General features: G+C 36.2%; 1 protein-coding gene across 3 annotated transcripts in view; it reads right to left on the bottom strand.

Annotated features, from left to right (window-relative positions):
• Nucleotides 1-1,797: 1,797 nt before the first annotated feature.
• Nucleotides 1,798-19,352, bottom strand: part of MAEA (macrophage erythroblast attacher) — a 45,476-nt gene continuing 27,921 nt past the window's right edge. For 2 of the 3 annotated variants that reach the window (XM_009882528.1, XM_009882531.1), the window contains 6 exons: nt 16,515-16,637; nt 13,412-13,488; nt 8,135-8,243; nt 4,216-4,349; nt 3,302-3,497; nt 1,798-2,997 (listed from right to left, as the gene is read on the bottom strand). In XM_009882528.1, coding sequence (XP_009880830.1) covers nt 2,902-2,997; nt 3,302-3,497; nt 4,216-4,349; nt 8,135-8,243; nt 13,412-13,488; nt 16,515-16,637 — 735 coding nt within the window. In that variant the 3' untranslated portion in view covers nt 1,798-2,901. The remainder of the gene's footprint in view (nt 2,998-3,301; nt 3,498-4,215; nt 4,350-8,134; nt 8,244-13,411; nt 13,489-16,514; nt 16,638-19,352) is intronic. The other variant, XM_009882530.1, reaches the window with a different exon arrangement.

The raw sequence follows: 19,352 nt of genomic DNA, 5'->3' as shown, positions 1-19,352 counted from the left end.
GCAGGAATCAATGCAGTAAGGAAAAAGTTATTAAAATGGTGTTTACAGGCAGTAAGTTTATACTTACTACGAGTCACATACTGCTCTTGGTTTGATGTCTGAAGCCACCCATGATATGAGCTATGAACTGACACCTGTGTTGGACTCTGAGCTCACGGCTGCAGAGACAGCAGTCAGGGAATACAAACCACAATTCCAGGCTGCACCAAAGCAATCCATTCCTGCCACCGCTTCCAGCCCTCATAAAGCTGGAAGGCTTCTAAAGCCATGCCAGAAGCAGCTTGAGAATGAAAGCCAGCCTACAGGTGCACGCACTGGACAGTCCACAGGGGTCAGCCAGGAGGCTACAACTGCCTGCATCAAACAGGGCTTACTGTAGGATGGTTGACTGCAGATTTCTGAAGTGAGCAATCATGGCTAACAAACAACTGAAGCTCCCCTAGGCTCCTTCTGGAGAACCTTCATCAGGGACTCAGACCTCACATTGGCACCCAGCCAACCCGGTCTGAAATGACACTTCCCATAAACAGAGGTTCTGCCATTGTAGGACAACTGCTCTCCTCCCCTCCAAACCAGTTTTTTTCAGGAACATGTATTTCTCCACCACTCTGCTTCGGCCACAGAAAGCAAAAAGGGCTGAAATCTCAGGAAACCACAGCTCTAACTAGTACTTCGAGAAGCAAAAGTAACAATTTTCATGCCCTACAATTGCTAAGCAGTTACCACTGGTAAGAAATCTACCCCTTCCTCTCTGCTTTGGGCTTTTATGCATTTCTGTATAGTAGGCAAAAGTGAGGTTGCCATTCTCAAAGTTATCCTTGCCCTTCTGCTATAATGCTGTGAATAGCCTGCCAAAGAAAAACAGATGCTGTTCCACTTGGGTTTCAGCAACACTGCTCCCCAGGGTGATGTCCTCTCCCCTTTTGCATTGATGATGCTTCAACTCTTGCCCCATGAGGAAGGAAGAGATCAGTTACTGCTTAACTGATAGCTAATTACTCCAGTTATTGATGCAAGTTCTCTCATTATCTGCCTCGATTTACTCTTGGCACATTGCTTTTGTTCTAAGGAATTCCTAAATCCACCACTTCAGAAAATGCTGAGGGAAACAGACCCTTCCAGCAGTAAGTGCAGGAACGCTGGTCTCTGCCAAGCCACCAGCTCTGTAGTGTTCCACATATACCTGTTCCCAAGCATCAACAAATGATGTATGCTTACTGAAAATGGAACCTTTTCAGCTATACCTCACTGGAAATCCCACTGTATTTACAGTTTCAGAGTGGCTGGTACATTCAGTTTACCTAAGTGTTGAACAGAAGTTGTGGTCCCTCCACTATGCTTTGTTAGCATTCTTTAAAGTAATCAGTCACACATCAAAACCTCACACCTAACATCTCCCACAAAATTATATTAAGAGAAAGTCTCTAGGACATTAGGCAGTCTTCTAGAAAGTGACAAAAAAAAAAAAGACAGGAATGTAGATCGGAGTGTACTGTTCGTATATGAAAAGTCTCAATCAAAATAGTTATTTGCCTGAGATACTCTGATTTTGGAGCCTAAAGAACAACACTTACAGTTGTGTGGTATTTTGGCTGGTTTTTTGTTTTGGGTTTGTTTTATGTTTTTTCTTGGGCTTTTTTGTTTGTTTTTTAAATCTTGCAGAACACTAAAAAAACCACAACTTGTTAGTTGCACTCCTTTTAAGACAGACCCTTATAAAAGAGTTAATTTTTTTTACATTTAAATACAAAGCAGCTTTCTAATCTTATATAATCAAGAAATGGAAAACAATTTTTATTAACATGTTTTACATTTACAATCTTTTATTAGCTAATCAACATCAACATGCAAAAATAAGCGCTAAATACAAACCTCTACAATATGGTTTTGTTTAAACTACAATGGTTTAATTCTTTTGAAAAGTCATAAGGATGTGTTCTGTAGTTGTTAAAATTGAACTATTAGTTTCAGTAATGAATACTATTTAGACCCTAAAATTATGTAATCATCCTGCAAGGCATCTTCAGAAACTTCGCCCAACACTTAAGAATACCAGCTCATTTTCATGTGAGTACATTCTCAAAGCAAGAAATAAGGCAGTAGCACTAATGATTTCATATTGAACCCTATGCACGTAACTAATAACTTTAGAAGGACTTTAACACTATGGTAGACTGGAAAAAGAACATTTAAACAAGCATTGGATTTTGCCTGAAATGTTCTCAGTTCCTCTTGATACTTATGCAACCTCCTTAAAATATTTGGGTTTGGAAAAAGACTTCATACTCCTTCAAACCAGTCCCTAGTTGATCCTCCAGAGAAGCCAGTCTTGTGTCAAAGACATTAATATCTTCCCACAGAAATAAGTTACGTAATTCATGTTCAGGATTACTTCACGAGAGGATCATAAAGAAGGCAAAGAGGAGCTTAAAGGAGAACATATTGGTAGTACTGAAATCTTTGATAACAAAAGGGTCTTGGACAATTGTGAAAAAGAGGGGAAAAAAATGGATTTAATTTCAAATCTGTTGTAACTTTTCCCCCAGTGCAAGTGTCCATCTTTAAAGAAAGTTATCCTTTAGAAGATGAGAGTACTTTTGAGAAGAGTCCAATTTTTGACCTTATGTTACAAAACCTTAACAATCAAAATTTGTTTTTGTTTTTATTCAAGTACAAACTTAAGTCATAATTCCTCTCTCTCTTTTTTTTTTTTTTTTAAAGAGTGTTTATTGTTGCTCATTGATCTTTGGTCGCAAGAAACAATAATGCCACCGACAGGTCTGTTCCCCAAGGTGGCAGGTTTTGCTTCTTTGCCACACATTAAGGCCCCCCCCTTTACAGGGTATGCCAATATACACTGTGTCAAAATTCCAGCGGCACTTCATCATGTGTTTTATGGACCTACATGATGTAGACTTTCTCAGCTTGTGAGAAGTTGAAGACTTCTTTGGTTCTTGGGCAAATTACTTTGTCATCTTGACGAATAGAAAGCAGAGACTGAAAAAGAGTGAAATCAAAAGATAACATTCATAACAGTAACTAAAAGCATTATTTAACTGTTTAGTAAATAAACTTTGTTATAAATTCATATATTCAATCAGACTCTAGCTTCTTAAAAGATCAATTTAATCGCATAAATATACAGTCCTTTAAAAATTACTGCAAGAAGTTACTTTGCTTCTGTTAATATAGAAGATACTTCTAGCTTTCTGACTGAGTTTATAAGCTTTTATTTTGATATAGAAAGTTTTACACCCACTGCTGTTTTCGACTTCAGTAAGTCATTGATTTCAACACTTACATTGTATCCATAGACATATCCATTTGGTAACATCATAGGAGGATTATTTTCGTTCATTACATCCCCCGAAATCTTGCAGACTAGTCGGGAGTTGGCACAATGTGCCATAGGCAGAGGCTGAGCCAGCTTGTTCAGGGATTTGCTACACACAGGGCAGTCTGGGTTTTTTGAGCTCCCATCCTCTTTGTAACACTGTCTGTTTAACAGCAAGTTAAGGAAAAACCACCACAGAATGCAACAACAATTAGTTAATGACATATATTGCAAAAAAAAAAAGATAGCAAACTGTGCAAATACAGCCTAGGTTATAGAATGTACAGGGCCATTTAATTCGAGTTTAATGTGTACATATAAGAATCAAGTGCTTGCTTTGTTTCGAGTAACAAGAGTGAGCAACAAGTGTGTGGCACCCTCTGTAGGTAAAGTTTCCGATGTAGAACACTTTAGTAGCACCAGTCCTTCTCTAATACACCATAGCGTGTATAGCAAATCCAACCAAGTTTCAAAAGATGCAGGATATATTTGAATACTCACATAAAACCAGACAGGGTAAATTTGTGTGTAAGTGCTTGAAAAATAATGATTATGACCCAGCTCACTAACTTTTGCAGATATATTTACTAATTTAAGACACAGAAAGATAGCCTAGTATGCAAACACAATGTAGATTTCACCTTAAAGTTTTGGTTTGGGCTTGTTTGTTGGATTTTATTTTTTTTAAACCATAACACCATTTATTATGATCTCCCCTTAATTTAATAGAGGGATCAATTCATACTCCATTTAAACAACTGATGAGCAAAAATATTCAAGTGTCATACTACTCTCTTTGAGCTCTCTGGAAAGCATCCACAGACTGAAAAAAAACACAATGCTTTTTTGCACTCGACAGTAGTATTTGCATTAAAGGATACGGTGTTTTTATAGCTGAAAGGCCTGCCTGGAGTGTTATAGTAAAAACAGAATTGTTTCCCAGCTGATGTAGTCTGTAGTTATCATATCTAAACTGTTGGATCAGCATTCTCCATCGAGCAGGGTCCAAGAGATCCTGTTAAAAAACAACACAACTATAAGTTGTTTTCAATCTAATTGTCCCGGGGGGGAAAAGCCTGGGAGTGGTAAATTGTGCAAAACTCACTAGACTGAATCCATCACAACGTAGAAGTATACACGCTAATGCATAGTACGAATGTACTTGTTTAGAAAGTACCTTTTGACACTACTTTACTAGAAATGCGATTTAAATCAAGCATCACTTAAAATAGCTGGCATAACAATATTCAATCTCCCTCCGTCATCTACCAAATGTTCTAATTAAGGTATGTAAATCCTGGTAAGGCTATTTCTTGCATTTAGTTTTCTAGAATGCTGGCCTACTTATGAAGAACATTAGTGTTGTGGGATGTTTGCTCTATATCCTCTGAACCATTAACATCAAAAAGACAGAAGCATTTTTTTTACCTCGAGTCAAGCTAATTCTGCTGATACCTCTTTATAATACATAATATTTACAGAATTTTGTAAAAAGGTTTTAATTTGAAGAGCTGGCACAACCACAGGCTAGAGAAAGCTTAGGTAAGCTATGCATTTAAAGATAAAATGCTTTAATATATATTGTAATGCTGTGCATTACCTAAAACACAGGGAACAGTAGTTAAAGTAGGGATTTTTTTTTTTTTCCACGGATGCAAGAACTAAATCCACAGGTCAAGGATATATTGAACCCTAAAAGTAATGCTGTGAGAGAGTCATGTAAGAAGCGAAAACCCTTTGAAAATAAACTTGTTATGTTAAGTATACAGACAAAGACCTAATCTTTTCTTTTGTTAGCACACCTTCTCCTTTGTATTTTGGTCTTGAGAAGTGACAAATGACTACTTATTTTAGAAATAAGTCCATATTATCAACTGTGCATGCTACACTTTGAGGCAACTAGAAGAAACAATAACATATTTTAGTATATTGTTTAGTTTATAAAACAGGCTTTTATAGAAAATGAAAGACTTAGTAACAGACCATACACAGAGTAGCACCATCAAATTCAAAACACGTTATACAAAAATTACTAGGCAGTGGCTTTACCATGAAGTAGACACTACTCTTTATGCCTTACTCCATACCTCTCTGGCCCACTCTGCCTCTCCTCAGTTCCCTGTTCATTCAAGTCAAAACACCAGAGAAAGAGGGACTCCAGCATTACCTTTCTTTGGAGTGGGGGAATTCCAGGATACAGGCTACAAGAAGATCAGACTGGCCTGAGAACTTTTATCCAAACGATTTAATGGTACCACAGTAATTTTTTTTATTTTTTAGTGTTTTATGAAGAAATTTGCATCATTATCTTAAATTACATGTTATCAGAACTATGGTTCTGATAAATTTGGGAAATACCTTGTAGAATTATCAGAGGCCAATATTTTAAAGAAGAGCTAAACTGCATATTGATAGCAGTTGTCTAAGTGCAGAATTATTTCTCCATCCCTTCTCTCTAACCAAAAACTGATTACTTGAACAGTGGGGAGAAGAGGTTTATGTACAACTAGTAAATCTTAGCTGAGATTATGAAGTTTCACATCTCCATGAACACAGACAAAATGACTGCTGGATTGGAGACAGGATCAACGGAGTTTTAATAGCTCCCATCAAACTGGGAACATCTTTGGATGAGGGAGGGAAGAGATGCAGCTCTCAAACGAATCCCGGTATGTTTTTGTGACAAGCTTTTACAAAGTGGAATTACGCACAAGCTAAAAAAGGGCGCAAGCATAAGTGATGGATTTCAAGAGACTCAAAAAAGCCACCAGGAATACTAAGACAAGAGAAAAGGAAAAAGTCTTACAGCAGAAACAGTTGGATCAACTGTGGGCCTATGGTTGAAGAAAAACCAGCAAAAAAGACAGAAGAATACACAGGAGGAAGAGGCAGAAAGATTCACAGGCAAACACACAGGAAAGAATCCTGGACATAAGCAATACTTGTCTGACTTGTAAGTGCTCCAAACCAACAAGCAGAACTGAGGCAGGGAACCTATACAGATGGGAGCAAAAGTAAATACAAACACGTATCTTGCCTTAACTAAAGCAAAAAGCACTGTTACTGCCACCAGACTGCATGTCTGTCTGCTCCATCACCTGCCCCATCTAAGGCCAGAATGTTCCCTGAGTTCCAGGATGAAGCTTTTGTTCTGACCTTAAGGCAATTCTTGAGAAGATGTGACAGAGTTCCAAAAACAGTTCCATAATAAAGAGATAAAGTACCACTAATGATTAAGAAAAGCCTATGATTAATGGCCTAGGTGATGGGACACAAAAGTAGCAGCTTACTAAATGCCCAGTTGGACATTTAGTCCAGCTGGAATAATTCCAGCCACAGTTACACAAGCTTGTTCAAAGGACATCAAAAGAAAGTAGCTTCTTTTGCCACAACATTAAGTACATTTTCCTTAAAGACAGGAAAAGCTGGAGAAAGTTCTATTCATTTGTTATAGAAGATGCTTCTTCCCTTGGATTAATAAAAATCATTTGATTAGAGATACTATGATCTGACAAACTTTCTCACAGATTTAAAAGTAATTTTACTTAAAACCATTTTAAGAATCCATTTATGCATAGACCTCTGAGTCAACATATTAAAGGTATCTCCAAACAAGCATGCACTCTACGACTCTGTTGATCTAGAGGACCCAAAACAGAACTTCCATAAACTAGAATGTTTTAAGTCAGATCCATAAAAAGTAGTAGGGAATTTGTTCCAATTGTGTGGTTGTATGTGAAACAATACAAGTTTTTCTCCTCACTCTCCATCATTGAAACATTCCATCCAAACTAGGCCTTAGAACAAAATACAGGAGTTTTATTTCTTGCCTATTTCTAACTACTAAAACAATAATAAGCTCTGTCGTACACCCAGTCTTCTAACACATCTATCATTTATGCTCTAACTCATATCAAACGTAGAATCCAAAATGCCAGGACCCTTCTAGGACTGCAGGATTAGCAAAGAAATTCACAGTAATGCTGTGGGTTGTTGGTGTTTGTGTGTGTGTTTGTTTTGTTAAACCACTGTTTTCATCATCAACTGTTTAAAAAACATGCTTAGACTGGCATTGCCACATATCAGCTTGGCATTTCACAGGATTCTTGTCTTGCTTTGCCAGCTCAACTCTTGTCTACCTTCTGCCTCCAACGCCAAATTAAAAAAGTGAATTAGCACATGACCACAGAACAAAGTCACAATCTGTAGAAACGGTAACTACCTATGAATTTTGCTTGATACAAATTTAGATGTAGATATTAATATCTACATTAATTTGTATAATCCAAATAAATGAACACTTACTTTGAAGCATCAAAACTACTGCTTTCAGGTCATTCAATCATCTTTCCTTTCTTCATCCCAACCACCACAAGAACAGTAATTTGAGGAGTAGAATTAAGAACTGGTGCTAGTCTACTAAGGCCACAGCCTATGTTGAACAAAACTATCTTATTTTTTTCTTCGTACTTCCCCATCTTCTGCCTCTTGCTGTGTATTTCCATAGCATGCTTCCAGTCCCACAGATATTTAGTGGTGGGTTTCTGGTAAGCCTAGCTCAGTGTGAACCTGTCTCTTACTGTTAAGATCCAACTGCAACAATAGAAATACTACCTGGATTAATGTACAGGCAAGGACTGGTTATTAAAATTAAGGGCTATTATAAAGGTGGGTTTTAGGAAGTAAAATTAGAACAACGTTTGATCTTCAGATTATCAATGCATTTTCCTGTAAGGAAAAAAAACTGCAACATGTATTTTATCATTCTGCTGTACCGCTGAATTTCAAACATAACGTTACCTTATAGGGGGAGATATGAGTGTCTGAAGGAAAGGCCAACATTCCCATCACTTGTCGAACCTCATCCAGCTGGCTTCCCTCAGCCTGACTGAAATGCTTTCTTGCATGCCTGGAATACACAATTTATACCTTTATTAGATAGCCTTGTTTCTAAATCAAGTAAATTTACATCTAAATCAAGTAAATTTACATAATTATGTTAGATCTCAGAGAAAACCTCTAAATTCTGCTCTTAATGAACTCCAAAAGGTGATGCATTTAAAGGGCTTGAAAAAAATACATCCTGCAAATGTGAATGCAAGAATGACTTAAAGAACTAGCAATTTTATATTGCAATTTCTTAGAAACCAGAACTTCTTACTGTAGCATGAAGTCTTACCTCACCTACATCTAGAATGACAGATCCATGATTATTAGAAGAAATGTCTCTGCTTATGCAAGCTCAATGTATCACACTTACTCCTTCGGTATACACTTACAAGTGAGATAAATGCAGTCTGATAATCAGCTATTCCAAACCATTAAATATCAAGAGTGTTCAAATATCTACCTTGTTTATACTGACACTTGAGAGAATGGTTACTTTTGAATAATTTTTTTTTTTTTAATAGGCTAGAAGGCAATATCGTTTTCTGTGCAGACTACAAGAAATTGCAAGGTAATGTAGAAGAAGACACCTCGTTAAGAGCAAATTTTTTTGCCAGGGAAATAAAAAAATTAAGAACTTCAGTACAAGTTTTTGTACTTTAACACATACTGATTGTAAGAGGTATACACAAGACTGAAGACTCAGATATTTGAAAGAAGTGACAGAATTACCAGAGACACATTTAAAGCAAAAGTAGAAACTTTAATATTTTTCAGGAAATTAATATAGAGAAACCAAAGAATTATTATCAGATTATAAGGATATTAAACTACTTTAAAACTCAGTATGAAAACCTCTCCTATCTAGTCTTCCCGAGATCGTAAATTTTCAAGTTAAAGTGTGCAGGAAAACACTCCAGTCTTTAAACTGGATGATTAGTTCAGCATTTCTGCTAAAAGCTCCCGTTTTCAGTGGTACACAGATGTTGCATAGTAGACTGAGTATAGAATCAGCACTATACTGAATTTCCGGCATTGTATAATCGTAGAAAAGTCTCCCCTATGCTGTATTTTCTCCACAGTTTGCATTAGGGAGAAGACAGCAAGTCATCTCTGAAGTACTCTGGTAAGCATTTGGTCTTTTTAACCTTTAAAGAGTCTTGTTAAAATCTATTTAAAGTTACAAATTACTTTTAGGAATATACAGTTGGTTTTTTTCCAATTACCCATTTCATGGGCTGAATTAAAAAATAAAATCTAGATAAGTTTGGGTTTTTTTTTTTCCCAATTCTGTGTTCCACTAACTACACTTAGGTCATCGATACCATGAGAACAGTCTCTTCAGCAGCGTTTCAGTACTCCTACTTCCTCTCCCACCCAAACCAGGAAGCAATGGAAGTTATGTAGGACAGACTGTTTCCACCCAACTTCCTATTTTGGGTAAGCAATTCAGGAATGTAAATATTGTTCCCCAGGTGATTACTGTTATGAGAGCCGAAGTGCAAAACTCATAGCCTGAGAGAAGGGACCAGGCAGCCTGGACATACTGGAAGAAAGCTAAAATTAGTACTAGTGCAAAGCTGCAGATGGAAGCGATAGCTATTTAAAAGAAAGCTTAGGCAAAGCAAAAAATTCAGATGTACTGGTTAAGCTAAATTACTATGTGCGCATGAGGGAGAGACCATTATAACTACTAGCAAAATTTATACTCAGAGCACTCCAAAGTTTTATTATTTTTATACACCTGTTCAACCCCACCCCATAATAAAAATAAAAGGAAACTATTTATTCACCTTTGTAGGAGAGAAGTTTGCTAAAATGAATACCCTGGCTACCTTCTCCTAACTGCGCATCAGCTGTTTTTATTTACTTTTTGTCCTTTATATCCCAAGAACAAGAAGCACACAGAGTGTTTTGTTAAGCTTTTCGTAAGAACTCTAGCATTCCTGTAAGAGCAAAGTAGCAGAATGCTGTCAAATTTCCCAGAATGAAGTTAGTGAGAGCCCCAAAAGTGTGAAATTAGTGTCATCTGTCATTCATTGTTACTGTAATAGGTATGAGCTTTACAGAAAAAGCTAAAGAGGCTGTGGGAGTTAAAGGCTAATGATACTAGGCAAAAAAACCTTTGTGATGTAGTTACACTTAAGAGATTTACTCTTTGTATTCAAGAATTAGTACATTCTTGAAACTTGCACTTCCAAGATTACTCTGATAAAGTACCTTAGAGGAAAGTCCGTTTGCACTCATATTCTACAAAGCTACAGAAATTCAAACTTTTATTTAATAAGATGTATAATTTTAGAGCTCACATCAATTTTAACCTAAAAGCAATATGTCACTTTAGAAGTTCTCAGCAGGCAGTAAGCAAAGCTTTCAAACTTATTTAAACACCAGCTGCGTTTCAACAAAATGTCAGTTCTCCGAGTTCCACTCATACAGGAAACTACTTGGTAAACAGCCTCTTTCTCTGCTTTCTAATGGATGCCTGACCTATTTATTGCACCATGGACACAATACTGAAAGAATTGTGCTGCAGGCACTTAACAGAAGCAAGCTAATAAAAACCCAAGTTGCAACAGTTTGCTAGAAGCCATAAGATTTATGCTACACCTTCCCAAACTATATTCCCTTATTCATTGCATATTTATTTTGAAGCAAAGTAGAATGAAATAGTGAAAACTAACATTCTTTAAGCCACATTAAAGGAAAGTGTTGAGATGTTGAACCGAGCGTACAAAATTATGAAAACTCATCCTGTTAAAAAGGAGTGAATTAAGATACAGAAGGACTTCTGTAGCTCCTTTTTCTTTTACAAGAAGTTATGAAGTTAAAGCAGCATTTTTATGACTGGTAAGTTGTAATTGCAAGTATAAAATATTCGTCAACCCTGAATTTCAATAGGTATACAGAATATACACACTTCACCCCTAACAACATTCAATATGGATGGTTATTGCAATGCAAATAGGAGCAGTAAGCTTTACACCTCAGAGGCTATGATAGTACAAGTTATTCCACATGAAGAGTGCAGAGTCCTCTTGAGCGTTGACAACTTGCAAATTTTACCAGCTCTGATGTGGAGAAGGAATCAGAGGGAAACAAATATCCAGTAACAACAATACAATACAGTATGACTTTATCTACTTCGTCCCAGTTCTCAGCCTATCTCCTTATTTCAGCTCTATGCCCGCCTTCTGGTTTCCAAGCTACATAAGAAAGTTGCAATTCAAAGAAAATAGTTTTTAGAGCATGGACTACGCATTGTTAAGATGCATGACTGCACATTTGGCAAAGAAGCAAACCTAGCAGAGAATAAAGCTAAAGGCATAAAGCCACAGTATTAGTTGGATATAAAGAACATCAAGGGCTTCAGAAGACAGATAATGTAGTTGAGGGTCTTTCATCCTTTTCATAAGTACCTGAAAATTCCTTAGTTTTAAAACTCTATCAAAGTCTAAGTGCACACATCTAAATCACAGAATCTCCTAGACTGGAAAAGACCTGTAAGATCATCTAGTCCAATCATCAACCTAACACTGACAAGCCCACCACTACACCATGTCCCTAAGCACTGTATCTACACAACCCTTAAATACATCCAGGGACAGCATATAGGTGGTTTGTGGTTCATTTTTTTTTCCATTATTAACATTAAAATTATCTGGAGTTTATCACTGCTGGAGTTATTTGCATTGCTGGGACCACAACAATGTTGATTTAGGTGCAAGTAGGAATGATATGAGTTAGCTCAAAGCAAGCAAAACATTTGAATCAAATTAGAAATATCAACGAGAAATAACCCTAAAACTTAAGGTAATTGTAGGGTGGTGTTAGTATTAGACTGGCTTCTCCACATACTTGCACCACCTTTTCCTTTATTCTTGTTTTTACACAACTAAGTCTTGCTCACTCATCCTGTTCAAGAAAAGTTATGTGATGTGGTTTGCCCTGCAGAAGAATTTCTACATCTAAAACTTGGGAATGCACTAGAATGCCTTCAGTCTGTGCTTATGTTGCTTATGTTACTTATGCTTATACTTTTCAACCTTTTCTGTAACTGTGCTTCTCTGACCAAAAAGCTGCTTTGCTGCAAATACAAACCTCCTGCTGGTTTCAATTTCTGGATTACCTAGTATGGCTTTAAAGGCAGTAAGACTTGCCACTTACTTAACATAAAACTTGTCAGAAATGTTAAATGGCAACAGCGTTATCAACGGCATGTATCAGCAAAGCTTCAAGTCTAGCCATAAAACTTGTCATCTCTCCCTAGGTTTAAATATCCTTACAAAACAGAACCGGCTGTGAGTTCCTCTCTCTTGTCCATGTGTAAGCTCCAGCAGCTCTGCTGCCTGCATTATACTTTGTGGAGCTGGCAAGATCACTGCTTATCAGAATCATCAATACATTTTATAGTCCCAGTATCAAAATTCCACTCATTTCAGCAGAACTGGTTTCCTGTGTTACCGTGGAACATTATTCCACCATGCTAATTTAAAAGCGTGAAGTGCTTCATGTTGCTGAAGCACTGCGAGAAAGACTTTTGTGGTTGAAGTCAGGCAGCGATTAGGTCTGACTCTAGTTCTCCTACTGATTCATACCACCTTGGGCACAGCGTTACATTCTTCTCAAAGTAGTCCCCACTGAACTAGTTCAAAAGAGGTGAAAATGGATATTGAGTTGGTTTCTTCATTTGGGGCCTGGGGAAGGGAGTGGGGGTAGCATAATGTGTAGCTTGTTATTCTCCCAAACATGACAATACAGAACTCCAAATAACCCATTCAATACAAAAAGTGAACCTGGCCAAAAGCATAACTTGTAGAACAAAAAGTTTAATGAAGATAGTAAAACAGGGTAAATATCTTCATTACTTTGTATGCCACAAGAAAATACAATTGTTTTATAAAACAGCTTAATTTTCTAAACCTTGATTTTGAAGAGTAAGAAGATGCAGAGTTTCAGCAACAATATTAATTTTTGGAAAAGGTGCATCTGTGGAACGACACCTTGCCTTTAAAAAAAGGCCAAACAACAACAATGTTCAACCCCTGCTAAAATCCAAAGACTGACCACAACACTAGCAAGATCCCTTACAGCAGTGGGTCTTCTGGGTGCTGCAACAGTCACGTTTCTAATGTAGTATAATACCATCTTGTTAAAAAAAATTGTTTGGTAAGCATCCTAATTTCATACCTCACAGCATCCAGTCTCTTGTTCTGTCGAATGAGTTCAATGAACTCCTGAATCCTTAGGCTGAACTCCAGACAGCTCTGAGATTAAAGACAAGACAGGGTTTTAGATGGTGCCAAAACTGCATTGCACAGTATGTTAAGTACTACATGTGCACAACAAAAAAGAAAGTGTTAATAACATGCAACCTTGTTTGCTTGCTTTTAGGCATTCATGCAAAAAAAGTTGAAATGCTGACTTTATGGAAAAGACATCAGCACAGAATTCCCTAAAAGCAAACAAAACCCTCCTCCTCTTGCCTCCTTCAAAACTGCAGTATTTAGCAGGGATGAACTTTTCCCTACTGACAGAAAGCATCATTACCTGGGATGCAAGTGAGAGTAACAGGTGGTTTCTTTGTACTTTCTTACAACTTAAAGCAGTAGATTCAACCAAAGTTTGGGGCTACGCAGTAATTTAGACAAGAGAGGTCTACCCAGAAGACTGCAAGGAAGAAATAAGTATTTGAACGCTATTTTGGAAATCCCCAATATTAATAAAAACCAGCACAGACTAAGTTGCTGCAATCCCCTCCCTCCCTCCCTTTCTTCAAACTTCTATCCCGCTCTTCTTGTCAAACATCTAAAAGCCATGCTGGAAACAAGTCTCAAACAAGAAAACCAAGTGGCATTTACCTGTTTTTGGAAAAAGGTAAAATTTGAAGCCTAATGAAGTTGACAGTGTCCCTTTAAATCAAATTCCATCACCAGTTCACAAAATCTATAAAAAAACTTCGAATATGTGGAATTAAAAAGAAAAAGATTCTCCCCCCATAAAAGAACAAGTCACTATGCTTCTTTATAGGGACACAGTCAACTGTTTTATTACCTCAAGAAAACAACAAAAACCCAAAGTCCTTTGAATCTTGAAGAGAACTGTGTTCCTTGAGTTACCCTGCTCCATTTGGCAAATGGTTTTTTTCTTCCCCCATGCTTCTAGTGAATAGTTGCCTTTTGTTTATTGTCCATCAGCACAATAATATCAAAATTCTTCAGTGACTTCAGTAGGAATTTGAGCAACTCCAAATTTGTACCAGTTAACTGCCTGGGGTGACTAATGCACACATTGCAGTAACTGCTTATTTTAAGATTTAAAATGTAAGCCATTTGAACATAAAAATGATGCACTGTGTCATACTTTATGTATACTTCTTTAAGGAACAGAAAATGAATTTTTTCCAACTATGCATTTTTTTGTACTCAAGCCCATGTTTAGCAGAGAATAACAATTTCTTCTCTACTTTATTTGAAATTTTCAAATAGGACTATTTTAAAATATCCTGTTATTCCAATCAACACAACCCCCTCATTTAGAATTTTAGCTGAGTTAATTTCTACTAAAAAAATGATCAGGCTTTTTATTTGTTAATGATACTAAAACCTAGAGCTTAGTACTTCATTAAAATGTTTCAATAGCAAAAAACCTATATCCCAAAAACAATCTTCAGAGTTTGCGTTTTGTTTTTATGAATCTTCAAGTAAGCTGCAAGCCACTGGCTGTATGGGTTCTGCAGACAAATGTAACTAGAAGAGAGCCCTAGACAATCCGATGATACATACGTTTCAATTTTGTATACCTTCAAACAATTCCATAGCAGCTGTTGACAAGAGTTTAGATAGCTCACATCTGTAAATGCTATAGGACCATGTGCTTTCCCAGGCCAACACAGTTTAATTTTTTGATTAGGCTTGCGTTAAGGTGGTGGCTGGGATTTTAGAACATTAACATTGATGAGTAGCTAAGCAACCAGAAACAGAAGAAATGTTTATTTGTGTTTCAATAAGCATAGTGATTTCTTTTCTTCCAACTCTGATCTCTCACAGCCTTAGCTTTGTTTTTTGTTTGTTAAAAAAAAAAAAAAAGACTAGGGCTTGCAGAAATAGATTTTTTTGTTGCTTTTGTTTTCCAAAAAGAGGGATGGGGAAGATTTTTCCTTGTTTATTGTTTGTTGAAGATTGGTGATGAAGTAATAAGACGTTCAGATTTCATTTCTTATATCACTTAACATATTAAGATTACACAAGGGGGATTTTTTTAGCAGTATAATTATGCAAGTGTTTACATACCAATTCTGGTTTTCCTTTAATGGTTTCCATAACAAGATCATCATTTTCTTTAGAGTAATCACTGTCCGATTTACTTTTGCGTCCCATCTTCGGTTCATTCTCATTTTGGCGCCCCTGAGTGACAGAGAACGTCACTCTTTGCTTATCAATAAGTGCACTCAAACATTTTTGGTTAAAGAAAGCGCTTAGTTTAAAAAATAAGACACAAACATCTTTGAGGGAGGCAGGGATTTTGGTTAATATAAGTTAAAAACAGATTTCTGCAAGCCCTATAAAAGATTACAGCATATTTTGAAATGCAGAATTTAAGAGACAAGGAAATTTAAACCAACTGCATAGGAACAAGCATACAGCATGTTCCGGTCATGGTATTCAATGGTGGTAAAAGACTTACTGTGTTTATTACTCAATTAGACTTGGCTTTTGTTTTTGAAAAAAACACTTCAATAGTAGTTTGTAACAGAAAATTAGTTCTTTACTCAAGTTTTGTTTTCTTATATACAACACTTTAAAAACACTAGTACAAAAACCTGTATGAAACGTCTCTGTGTTAAGTCTGAGGACATCGGTTTACCAATTAATCTCAGTCTTCGGATACCTTCATATATAAACTGAGTTATATTCTCAGCAGGATGCAGAGAGTTATAGATGTAAGTTCACATGCGCCAAGACACTACATACTTCTGCATTTAGACATTTGTAAATCACACTAAAACCAACTGAATATTATTATTTTATTTGAGCATAATTTGTCCAGACAACACTTGCATCCATAAGATGACCTATCACTCAGTTTCAGGTTGGGCATTTGCGTGAGCTAGTTTAGCTCCAACTACCTACACCTTCTCAAAGGACAGTGTTGTACTTACTGTCCTTAGTATTATACAAGGCCTCATTCAAGACCTATAATTTAAACCAAACTGACCACATCAAATATCTACGTAGTTTAGAAAACATTTAGAAAACAATTGAAGCAAAACAAACATGTTACATTTTCATACCTTCATTTTTCTGAGCCTGGATTTGTTATCATGACACCAAGCCAAGCAAGTCATAGTCTCTTGTCTTTCCAATGACTCTTCCACTTCTTTAGCAGTCAAAAACATCTCAATATTTACCAAGTCCTTCCAAAATAAAAAGAAAAGCATGTCTCGTCAAGTTGTACTGATACTCTAACACAGCAATCCACTCTTCAACAGAACTGGAATACAGAGATACTAAAAACTTAGATTTCTGGTTTTTAGGACAGTACTTTACAAAAAGACATTACAGCATATTTTAAAGATTGCATTTCCATGCACTAAGAAATTCTAATAGTGAGACAGTGACAGTATTTTTCTGAGTCTACTTATACAACATAACTAGAAAAAAGAAAAAGAGTAAAGATTAAATGTAGGAGCTTTGCACAGAAAGTGACCTGATCCCACGATCACTTCAGTGCTCTTCACACTTACAAAAGTACTTGGTTTCCTCAAAGCTTAGCCTACTACATCAATTGGACCATGACAATATCATAACATTTACTAAAGTAAGCAACAACTACATGAAGGAGGAGAACCTAAATCTACTTTACTTAGCCATTTATAACTATTGAGTTTTAAGCAAAGTCCCACAGTGGTCTGACGTCTCCAGTATATTTTCTCTCACTTGCTTAATGATGTAAGCTCCAGACCTTCAAATGCTTACAATAGTTCTGCCTACAACATCCAACATATCAATACATAAAATACATAAATAATAAATAAATACTTAAATAAATAATACATAAAATAGCACATAGAAACATAATGATATAACAAAGTTATTGTACTAAAAAACAGCTAGGCAATGGGTGGGCCACAAGATTCCTCAAGTGCCTATCACAAGCAGATGTTTCTGAAGAAAAAGCAGCAGTCTAGTATCAAATTTGCCTGGAGCAAACCTTTAGTATGTCTAGGTGACTTTTTAATTACCAGCAGCTTTACACACTCATACCAATCAAGGCAAACACAACTGAATAAAATTTAAAGATCTAGTAGGGTATCAAATAATGTGTGTGTGCCCCCCCCATATTTCTGCTGAAAAAGAGACTTAGGTATCCCAAATGATATGAACAGGATCCATTGTGAATTGGCACTACCAGCAGTTATTTTGGGACTGCATAAATATGCTATGCTGTGACAGTTCCTACCTTACTGAAGAAAATACACTGTAAAAAAATCATAATTCAATAGACAAACAGAAATCCAGTACTGAAGTATTTGATTAATATGCACTCTAATTTTGAACAAGTTCGTTTTTATGCAGATTTCACAGCAAAATGCTGAAAATTATACAACTGAAATGCTGAATATGACAAATATTACAGTATCTCTAGTGAACAAAACCACTCTCAGAATTAGATGGCATTTTCAGCTGTTAGAACAGCTGAATATACTTAGTCTTAGAATTTATACCTCCTTGAGACAACAGTAAACAAATAGAAGTAGCATCGGGCATATCACATTCGCATCTTGCATTTCATTAGACAGTTTTTCCTTATAAATACAAGAAGTCTAATACTGTTGGAAAAGTGGACTACATCATGCTCGGTTTGTCAGAATGGTTATTTACAAAAGTGTAAACAAGTCTCATGTATTTCTAAATTGCAGCACAAGTTGCAACTTTAAAAAGTTTTCTCTCTTATGAGTTGAAGGTAAGTTTAAAAACAAAATATTAAGGGCAACTGCCATGCAACTAGATTTTATAGATTGTATGACCACAGCAACAAAACCATAATACCATCAAAAGAATAAAGGGTCTCAAGCAGCTCTAGTGCTTGAGCAAAACCAGGTAAGTCAGACTCAGGTCAGAGCTAAAGCAGCTGCAAGTTTATAGAACAAAATTAAGATCCAACTTTCAATTACACCTCCCATTCCCTTTAAGTATAACTAAAAGAATAGTTTTTATCAATGTGTTGGCAAATTAACTGAAAGAATGCCAATGTATTCCACAAAAGGTGCTTTTCTTTTTTTGGAAATTTTCCTACAAGAACAGGAGAGTAATCTCCTTGGTAGTCCAAAGTTTTTCTGATGATATGCTCAAGTGGAAAATAGAAGTGCATTATTCCCGTGCTTGATAAGGTGACCACATAAAAATCTCTTGCCCGTGTAATTTGACATATAATGCAGACATATTCATTATCTCGCTTGCATATTTTTCCACACAGCTGCTGAATGGAAAGACAATTCAATTTGTGTTAAAAATAACAGCATCTCCATACAACTCCTTAAGCTTATTTGAGCTATGTGTTCTTTTAATGAACAGCATTTACTTTTACAACAGATTAAGACAAAACCATTTCCCTCTACACTTAAAAAGGACTGGATAAGCTAGGCAGACAACAAATCACTGGTTTAATCTAATTTGCTAGCTTTTTATAGTTTAAGCTTCATCACAAAATAAATTTCTACTTTCTAAAGAAGCGTAAGGGCAGCATTTGTTTTATTTCAAGGAGCTGGTAAGAGAATCTCAACTATATGTATTTATCAACCAGGTGTTAGTATAGCAACGCTCAACTGTGAGCAAAAAAATTGTAGTTGATGCTGAGGCAGACAAAACTCTCAAATAAAAGGAGAATTCCTACGTTCCTTTTGCAAATTTAAAATAAAAAGGTTCTATTTGGAACAGAAATGCTAATTAGATTTGCGGTTGCCAAAAGAAGTCAAAGCTTGGCAGCCATCTCTATTAAATAGAGAGTATGTATCCAGAAAAGAGAAGAACATTATTAATTAAAAGAGCTCCTTTCAGAACTAACAATCACATTTAAATTGCACCAATAAATAGGATTTTCTTCTCTGCTGACTAGATAGAAAGTTAGG

Source organism: Charadrius vociferus, unplaced genomic scaffold, assembly GCF_000708025.1.
Source record: "Charadrius vociferus isolate BGI_N301 unplaced genomic scaffold, ASM70802v2 scaffold213, whole genome shotgun sequence".
Taxonomy (NCBI): Eukaryota; Metazoa; Chordata; class Aves; order Charadriiformes; family Charadriidae; genus Charadrius; species Charadrius vociferus.
The sequence above is the reverse complement of the archived record's forward strand: the minus strand, read 5'-3'. Positions and strand labels throughout refer to the sequence as shown.